The following is a 9,714-nucleotide window of genomic DNA, read 5'->3' as shown; positions in this document are numbered from 1 at the left end:
CAACCTAATAGTACAGAATAAACAATAACAGAGCAAAAAAAGTGGATTGGGACTCATGGACTTTAATCTCGGTCTTTTCACTTTATTCTCGACATTTTGACTTTAATCTCAACATTAATCTCGACACTGCGACTTTATTCTCGACATTTATTTTAATCTCGACATCTCGACTAATCTCGACGTCTCGACATTTCAACTTTATTCTCAACATTTCGACTGTAATCTCGACATTTCGATATTATTCGTAACATTCCGGCTTTATTTTTGACACTGCAACTTTATTCTCGACATTTACTTTATTCTCAACATTTCGACTGTAATCTCGACATTTCGACTTTTATCTTGACATTTAGACTTTATTCTAAACACTTTGACTTCATTCTTGATTTGTCCCCAATTTTGTTTTCTCCGTCAAAATTGGCCCTAATCCTCTTCCGTAACTGTATTATTATTGTGAAAGCTAACAATCACGAGCCGTTTGAATGTGATCGGTTTTAGTGCTTCTGATTAATATTGATCATTTCTGAATTTTTAATAATGTGGTTCAGTTTCATTCTACAGCTGCTTTAAACTGAGCAGAGTACAGACGTCCCCAGGATCATCCAAGGCCTGTTCCAGGGAGTCGTAGTGAGCCTCGGCGAGAGGCTCCTCCTCCACTCCGTCCTCCTCCTTGTCAGAAAGCAGCGGTTTGTTCGGAGCTTCAACCGACGGCTTCTCTGGAGGATCCGCCCTAGCAGAAAGAAAGAGGAAGAAACAAACAACTTTGAACTTCTTTAGTTTCATTTAAAATGTCACAAAAAAGAAATAAATGAGGTCAACAAACACCTGATGAGTCATGCAAAGCAACAACGCAGAAACTCAGAAACACGACTCGATGAGAAAGTAAGACGACAAAGGGTCACAAACATGAATGGAGATGTCCCATAATGCATTGCAGCGTACACAAACAGGTTTTTAATGACTGGATTATTGCACTCACAAGAGGTTTTTGTGGATCAAAATCGTGCATGTCTCCGGCTGGAAGGAAGAGACGGAACCAAACATTTCATACCAAAAAAACTAATTCATATTCATATTTCTATATATATTAGATAAATACTGTAGATCTAATATGCTAGACTTTAGACCTGGGGTGTCAAACTCATTTTAGTTCAGGAGCCAAATAAGGAGAAGTTTGATTTCCAGTGGGTCACAGATTTTAGGTGGGGAAAAAAAGAGAGCAATTTGATCATTATTGTGCCCTAGTTTTCAATATCAGTCCCTACAGGATCTTCACTTCACAAATTCTTGATTTTGTAACCATTTTTTGTGGAATTAAAAGGAATTTTGTGGAATTGTTTGTGGTAAATTTCAAGATTCATGACAACATTTTCAGATCTTTCTGCAATTTGCAATTAAAAATGACTGCGTTCTAGTAAGATTGTGAACTTGAGACATCTACAACTCAATTATTTGGTATTTAACACAATAATTAATGCTTTTTAATTACAATTACTAGATTTTGTGACCAATTTCTATTTAATTAAGGGAAATATGTAATAGTTTGAGGAAAATTGAAGGATTTTGTAAGAATTTTGACTTTTTTTCAACAGTTCAACATTAAAAATGACTGCATTATATCATGCGATTGGATGCTCTGAAGGGCCAAAATTAGCCCATGGGCCTTGAGTTTGACACAAGTGCTTCAGACTATAAACATATGGGGATACAATTTTGTAGCTTCACCTCATTACTTAACACAATATTAGACATTATTTACATATCATGTATTAATGAATAATGAACCCAAAAGTCCACACAAAGTGCTGACAGTGCAGGTTTTAAACGAGGATGCTGAGGAGAAAAAATACCTTTGTAAGCAGCAGAGGAAACGAGCCAATGGGAGCAAGGCAGGTCAGATGTGGAGGAGGGGCAAACACACACACAAACACACGCATACGCACACACAGCTCAGCCTGTAGGAGTCTGATATGAGATCTGAATGTATTAAATCCAAAAAGTAATATTTTGTAATAAATGTATTTATTACTAATATTTCTACTTTTGTCTATATTTGAACTTATTTTCTCAGATTTGCAGTTATTTCTTTTTTATTTATTCCTTGCTGCATGCTAGGAAAAAATTTTCATTACATGCTGTTGTTCATGTGCAGTGCAGTTTCATTTGTGATGACTTTATAAAACAAAAAAACATAAAAAGCTCATAAATAATTACGATATGAATTTAAAAAATAAAATGACAACATGGACTTTTTTTAGTCTAGCTTGCATGAAAAAAACAGCAACAAACTAAATTTGTTGAACCATAATAAACATTAACGATAAAATAATTTCATTGGACGCTTATCAAATAAATTCAAAACGTGATGTTTTCTTTATAATCGAAGGAAAATGTTGTCTCAACGCTCAAGGTTAAATAAACAATACAATTTTTTTTTAAAGAAAATTAAACAGAAATAGAATAAAGTAGCATAAAATAGATTAAATAAATAAATAAATATGAATATTATTAATTCAGGTTTTAAATTGTTCTAAATCTGTAAGTTCTTCCATACATTAGATGCATTTCAATTGATCAAAGCAGAGGAATAGAAATAGAAATGACATAAAAAAATAAATAGAAACACAATTTTTTTTTTTTTCAAAAACAAAAAAGTTATTTTGAAAAATGATAAAATGTCTCATTAATGGCATCAAATCAAGCTTCTTTTTTAAAGGAAATAAAATAGAATAAAATAGATTAAATAAATAAATAAATATGATGAATGCAGGTTTTAAATTATTCTAAATCTCTAAGTCCTTCCATACATTAGATGAATCTCAATTGATCAAAGTAGAGGAATATAAATAGAAATTACATAAAATAAAATAGAAACAAAGAAAATAGAATATATTTTAAATGATAAATAAATCAATAAGAATATGATGAATTTATGTTTTTAATTATTCTAAATAGTTCTTTAAAAATCTGTAAGTCCTTCCATACATTAGATGCATCTTAAATGATAAAAATAGAGTAATATAAATGAAAATGATATGAAATAAAAATAATTAATGAGAAGTCGTACATCATACCTCTCAGAGACGAGTATCATCTACAACAGAAACGCACACTACACACACGTCCATAAGGTGCATGTTTAATGAACTGATGTATTACAAGCACTTGGTTTTGGCACATATTATGTACAGTGAACATTCCCGTCTCACAGACAACCGTGTGTGCGCGCACGCGTATGTGTGTGTGTGTGTGTATTATGTACAAACTTTTACAGCATGAAAAGCTCACGTCACTCACTGCTAAACACTGAGTAACCAGTGGAACTACTGAGAACAGCATGAAAATCCTCTTTAGGATCAACAGCTTTACTTCTCCTTTGCACTGAGAGTAGAGAATATGAAGTGCATCCTCAGCGATTTACAAAAGAAATGTACATGCAGAAGGAAAGACGCTCTGATCTATTGTATATTTATATTTATATATCATTTCGAGTCTTTTAATTTTCCGTTAAACCCTAAAAGTTAGCTCTGTTAAAGTTACAGATGTGGTGGTTTTTTGTAAAATGCTCAAAAAAGTAAGTGCTGACTGTCTTAACTCTCCTGTTATCCTTGGGGTCAATTTGACCCCATTTAATGTTTATCATTCAAAAAATAATAGCTGCCTTTGTTTTGTTTATTGTTTTTTGCTTCATGTTCCATGACTTTTCCTAATTTGATGGGTACACATGATTAAGCACAAAATTACGATGACCACATTGGTGTTACCCTGGGGTCAATTTGACCCCAAGCAGTTTTTGCAGTGTAAAACTTGTCAGCTCTTTCACAGTGAAAGTGAATGTGTCTGAGACAGAGGACTTTATAATGAATAAACCTAAATATTTTACAAAAAGGAGATAAGAAAAAATTTGGATGAAAGATTTTCAAGATAAATTAATTCTAATTTATACGTTTGTCCTGATGGTGACGCTAGAGAACAGGTCAAGGATTCATTATCAAGGGGTTATTTATGTATTCAACAAATAAAAAATGTGTCTGACATAAAAACTTGGTCAACAATTTTCTGAAAATCATTTTCTGGAAGCAAATATCCCTGAGGTCAGAATGACCCCAAAGGTAAAATGTGTTGGTAATATTTCAGGATAATAGGAGGGTTAAACTATAACAATTGAGATCATATAGAATAAAAAAAATGTCATTAATTAGTCAAGTGTGATACAGTAAAATCAAATAAAATATATTTTTTCTAATACCAAAATAGAATGGAATTTAATCAAAATACACTTTCATGAAAATGTTTAAAAATTAAATTGATCTTTTTGAAAAAAAATTAAATTGGGAGGCTCTTTCATACACAAAGACAGGAAAAGTTGGCGATTTATGACACTTTTTCATCTTTCATAGTAACATTTGTTATTCAATGACTAATGAGAAATAGTGGAATCAAAAAGTCTGATTTCTTTTTTTTTTTATAGCTTAGCATGTGATCAGTATCAGCTATAGAAACCCTGACCAGAGCAGCTGTAGCAGGAAAGATGAGCTAAAGATATGTTTCCTCAGAGGAAGAGTCCATCACTGTCAGAGGAGGAAAAGGAGGAAGGAAGGAGCTCAGGTGAAGGAAAAGGAGTAGGAAGAGGAGGAGCTGGAAGCGGAGAGAGGAGTTGGGGTGTCTGTCTGTGTGTCTGTCAGTCCTCACACTGTGGAAATCAGTTTTCCGTCTGTGGAGCTGTGGACAGAGAGAGGGAGAAGCTTGCAGCGGACGGTAGCAAACACGCACACAGGTGAGCCTAAGCTAATATGTTAGCACGCACTGCCAAAGCGCGAAGTGTTGCTGTTCTATATGTAAGAACTATGACCGTAAACTAAAAACAAACTTCATGTTTTTATCACAAAATGAACAATTGTGATAAAACCTTGATAAATACTTTGTGGACTGGAATAGACACTAAAGCAGTGGTTCCCAACCTTTTTAGGGTCGTGACCCATCGGCGAAATTTGAAATTCTTGCCAGGCGGGTGCAAAAGAGAAAATAGAATTATAATGCAAAAATGATTAGTAACATAATTGATTATGATGACTACAAAAATGTGCGTCGTTGCGTCATTTAATGTTGTAAATTTATGATCAAATCAGGCCGGCGGCCGCTTTTTGCTTCATTTTTACTGCAGCTGGGTGCAGTGTCGCTTCACCATTTACATTGTGAAGAATAATTGCGCAACAGAAGAAGAACCAACCTAAAGTCTCAAAAGTTTGGGACCACTTCCCTGAAAACTTAAGCTACACACTGAGGTAGAACTAACATCTGTGACATGAAACTAACAATAGTATGTCAGAATCAAAGCAGCAGAAAACTATTGTATTAGTAATAGACAAGTTTATTTCCAGGCAACCCCAAATGGGGTCACGACCCCAAGGTTGAAAAACCCTGCACTAAAGTCTGCAGTTATTTCAGAGGAAATCAACGAGGGGATTCTCACCTTGTTGGGAAGCGGGGCTCATACTCTTCCACTCCTTGCTGTAAAAGACAAAAAACAAAGATTTTGTCACACTGCCACTAGAGGGCAGCAAATCTCACTGAAGTTTTCTTTTCTATACACAAAACCAGTGATAAACATCATAGCTGTTTGACCTGGGAGAATCCGGGTCCGGCTACGCTGTAGGGACGCTGCTGTTGTCTTCCATGCAGAGCGGCGGCGCTCTGTGACGTCATACGGGAGTGAACGTTGTAATCTGTGATGGGGAGAGCTACGTCTTCTCTCTCCAGCAGGTTCCCTGTGCTGCTGCTTTTACCATGATGAAGGCTGCAAAACACACAGCAGCAGGATATGAAGGGACTCATTCAACCTACAACCTTTTTTCTATAGTAAGGCATACAAATGGAAAAAAATGATTTTTTTTTCTGAAATAAGGCAATAGTAGGGTATAAAAATGGTAAAAAATTATAATTTTTTTCTTAGATTAGTCTACAGTAAGACAGAAATTATTTTTTTTCTTAGATTAGTCTATAGTAAGGCATAAAAATGGAAAAAAAAATTTTTTTTAAATTACGCTATAGTAAGGCATAACAATGGAACAATTAAATTTAAAAAAATTAAAAATTTAAATTTTTTATTTTTTTCTGAGATCAGATTATAGTAAGGCAGGAAAATCGGAAAAAAATTGAATTTTTTTTCTGAGATAAGGCTATAGTAAGGCATTAAAAGGGGGATTTTTTTCTGAGATAAGACAGGTAAGGCATAAAAAGGAAGACATTTTTTAAATTTTTTTCTGAGATTAGGCTATAGTATTTTTTATCCAAACACTCACTTGTGGACTCTAAGTTGCCTCATGGTGCCTCCATCAGCGTCAGCAATGAGCCGAGTGTAGGAGAAAGGAAACCAGCCGCGCCTGAGCACAGGAAGTCCAACATTCAGCTCACAGGTCTGGGAAAATAATGTGATATGAGTCTAAAACAAAAGTTCTCACATCCTGGTCTTTTCGTTCTCGCCGTAGTGCCATCCGTCTCGTGCCTCTGGAACCAGCAGCGTGATCACGTCTCCTTCAGAGAAGCTGAGTAGCGTGCTGTTATCTCCTGCAGCGTGAGAGAACACGGCCTGGACCCGGGTTCGACCGTTCCTCTCCAGACCCGCCGCCATGGAGCTGGACCTGGGCAGCGTACGCGTCTCCGCTGGGGGAGAGAAGACCAGGAAGAACGTTATAACATTCTGTTTCTCATGTTGACATTATAAAACAGTTTTTGTTATGTCAAGTAGAGTAAATGTAAAAAGGAGGTAGAACTTACTGAGGGTGGTTTTGCTCTTGGCAGGGGCCACCTTACGCACAGGCAGCGTGTTGGAATACCCTTCTGCCCCGTGTCTCTGTGGCTGTGGAGAAACTTTAGTCTGAGACGCCTTCCCCTCCATCCACTGCTGGTATTCTTCTCCTCCATGAGCTCCAGTGCCGTTCAGCATCGGCATGCTTCCATCCATCAGCCTCTGTAAGCACAACATGCAGAAGTCTGAATAAAAACTCATTATTAAGAAATGCAATTTCAGAAAAATAAGAGAAAACAATTAGTAGAGGACTAAAATGTCATAAATATGCATTCCAAAAGTCATGACCATGAGTTATGAATGAAATTAGAATTATGTAATAAAAAAGTCATAATCACAAGATAGAAAGTCATACAAGATAAAAAAAATCATAATTAAAAGATAAAAACCTAAAATAATAATAAATCAAAAAATTTAAAAGTAAAAATTACGATTTAAAACAGTCATAATCACAAGATAAAAACATATAATAAATTACAAAAATTAAAAAGTCATAATTCGTCATTGTTACATCATAAAAAGCCATACTTAGATAGTCTTTAATGCGAGATTCAGTCACACTTACCTTGAAAAAAATCATAATTACAAAATAAAGTCATATTTACAAGATAAGACATTAGTACAAGATTAAATAATATTTACAAAATGGCATGATTATAATATAAAAATCCTTTATAATGAGATCAAATACAAATTCTTTGTGGATAATTGCCTTCAAATTTTGGTTTTTGGATGTAAGTTTATAATATGTAAGAATCCGAACTGTGAAGCCAAAAACCTCTAAAGTTATAACATTTAATTTCTTCTTAAATTAATTCATTTCTGTTTTACCTATAATGGAAAAATTCCTGTTGAAAAATGCTTTTCTGTGTTTTTATGACTATATCTCTGTAACACTTATATGTATAATAAATAATCTGTTTTAATGTGTGATGTGGTTATACCTGCTGAGCCAGACTCCCACTGGCTCTGAGTCCTGCCAGCTCTGGAGGGATGGGCAGAGGTTTGGAGGAGGACATGGGCTCAGACATGGGCATCGAACCCGCCGCCCCGCTCATCTGCTGGGCCAGAAACATGGCTCGGTCCGGCAGTTTACTGGGCTCGGCACACGCCTGCTGCCACATGGGGATCTTTGGTGCCAGGATCTCTTTACCCTGAAACAGAGAATAAAGGAGGCCTGTGAGGGACTTTGATTCATAACTTCATAAATAACGACCAATCATGTGTGAGGAGAGCAGAGGACATAAAACATATTCTTATGATGATCACACAAGGAGCTGCTAATGAAAATGTGAAAGTGCCCCTTAGAAAAAAAGAGCTTTGTCTCCTGAGCTGAAACAGGACTTACATCTGGGGGCTTTTAAAAATGAACTAAAGCATGTTTTAAAAAGAGACCAAGTGTGTAATCATTTTTAGTTTGCACTCAAATGCACTTCCTTTGTGGATGTCAGAATTAATGTTACTATAAATGTATTTTCTGCATTTTGTATTTTCTATGTGCAGTTGAAATGCCCTTCTAGGGACGGACATTGGAAATTAGCCTTGGCTATGAATGTTGTAGTGTAGTACATGTTGATTGTTCACACTTGTTCCTATCAAATAAATCAACTTTATTGGCCATGTAATGTATGTTATACACACGAGGAATTTGACTTGGTGAACTGTGCTCTCTTTAATATAAATATATAAATAGATGCTAAGCTAACGCAGCTTCAGGCTCTATTATAATCATTTTCGGCTGCTGCATCATCACATCCTGTGTGTGTGTGTGCGTGTGTGTGTGTGGGTGTGTGTGTGTCAATCACTCATTCAGACACTTTTCCTCCCACCACCAGTGACTCTGAACACAGTGTTCCTGTAAAATTAAAAGTAGGACATCTTCAACACTTTCATCCCTCTCTTCCTCTCCTCTCCCTATCCCTCTCCTCTTCCCTCCTTTTCATCTCCTCTCTTTTTTTCCTCTTCTCTTCCCCTCCTCTCCTCCTCCTCTCCTCCTCCCATTTTTTAAATTATTCTTAATGATGACGATGTCCTGAAAAATGTGGCTATAGTCATATCTTCTCTTGGAGCTCCTCCTCCTTCTTCTTGTGCAACTAAACCCCTTCCTTAATGACTTTTAGCTTTATGGAAGATAATCTAAATTATTCCTTCATTAGCATTAGCAAAGTGATATATTTCTCATGATGTGATCATGGATAATTCCCTTATCTTATGATGTAGTTGCTATCACTGTAACTCCCTTATTTTCTGTTTGATTCTGATGACTTTAAACTGTTTATTTGTCTCTTTGTCTATTGTTAGAAGTAAACAAGACTTAAGTAAAAAATGGAGCATTGTCATGTCTTTGTATTAATATCATTAGTGATAATGATAATTAATAATAACAACCTTGCCATGGAAGACGCTGGTGTTCTTGGCCACGGCACATTGACGGTCCACCAGGAAGCAGTACCTCCTCCTCTCCTCTGAGAGAGCATTTTTATAGCCTTCAGCGATGTAGTTGTCCAGCTCGCCCTGTTTATTGCTGATGGCCTCCACATACTGAGGAAGAACAACAACAACAACAATAACCTTCACAAATGCAGCTCGTAGACTTTAAATATCAGTTTGACTTTGTGACGTGTGATGGATCACTGACTCACTCACACAATGAAAACTCAGTGTTCAGATTAATTAAGTCTAAAATCAAATAGAAATAAAAATGCAAGCGACCTGTAAAGCTTCTTATTGGTGTTAAATATACTCAGCAGTAAACAGCCCTGCTCGCTAACATCACCTCAAGGCACCTTGATTCAAAAGTTCAGTCCAGTTGAGACCCATTTATCCGCAGGTGTCCTTAGCAACAGCAAATTATCAAGTTTCCCACAGCGTTGAAAAATGTCACATCAGTCTTCAAGTGCCAGACG

The 9,714-nt window shown here is 35.9% G+C and overlaps 1 protein-coding gene across 4 annotated transcripts in view; it reads right to left on the bottom strand.

The window, feature by feature from the left end:
* Nucleotides 1-3,956: 3,956 nt before the first annotated feature.
* baiap2b (BAR/IMD domain containing adaptor protein 2b) overlaps nt 3,957-9,714 on the bottom strand; it is a 44,475-nt gene continuing 38,717 nt past the window's right edge. For all 4 annotated transcript variants that reach the window (XM_028476327.1, XM_028476328.1, XM_028476329.1 and 1 more), the window contains 8 exons: nt 9,197-9,349; nt 7,753-7,962; nt 6,778-6,970; nt 6,462-6,663; nt 6,303-6,383; nt 5,626-5,797; nt 5,474-5,511; nt 3,957-4,722 (listed from right to left, as the gene is read on the bottom strand). In XM_028476327.1, coding sequence (XP_028332128.1) covers nt 4,689-4,722; nt 5,474-5,511; nt 5,626-5,797; nt 6,303-6,383; nt 6,462-6,663; nt 6,778-6,970; nt 7,753-7,962; nt 9,197-9,349 — 1,083 coding nt within the window. In that variant the 3' untranslated portion in view covers nt 3,957-4,688. The remainder of the gene's footprint in view (nt 4,723-5,473; nt 5,512-5,625; nt 5,798-6,302; nt 6,384-6,461; nt 6,664-6,777; nt 6,971-7,752; nt 7,963-9,196; nt 9,350-9,714) is intronic.

This window comes from Gouania willdenowi, chromosome 19 (assembly GCF_900634775.1).
Source record: "Gouania willdenowi chromosome 19, fGouWil2.1, whole genome shotgun sequence".
Taxonomy (NCBI): Eukaryota; Metazoa; Chordata; class Actinopteri; order Blenniiformes; family Gobiesocidae; genus Gouania; species Gouania willdenowi.
Note: the sequence above shows the minus strand (reverse complement) of the source record. Positions and strands in the feature narration are given on the sequence as shown.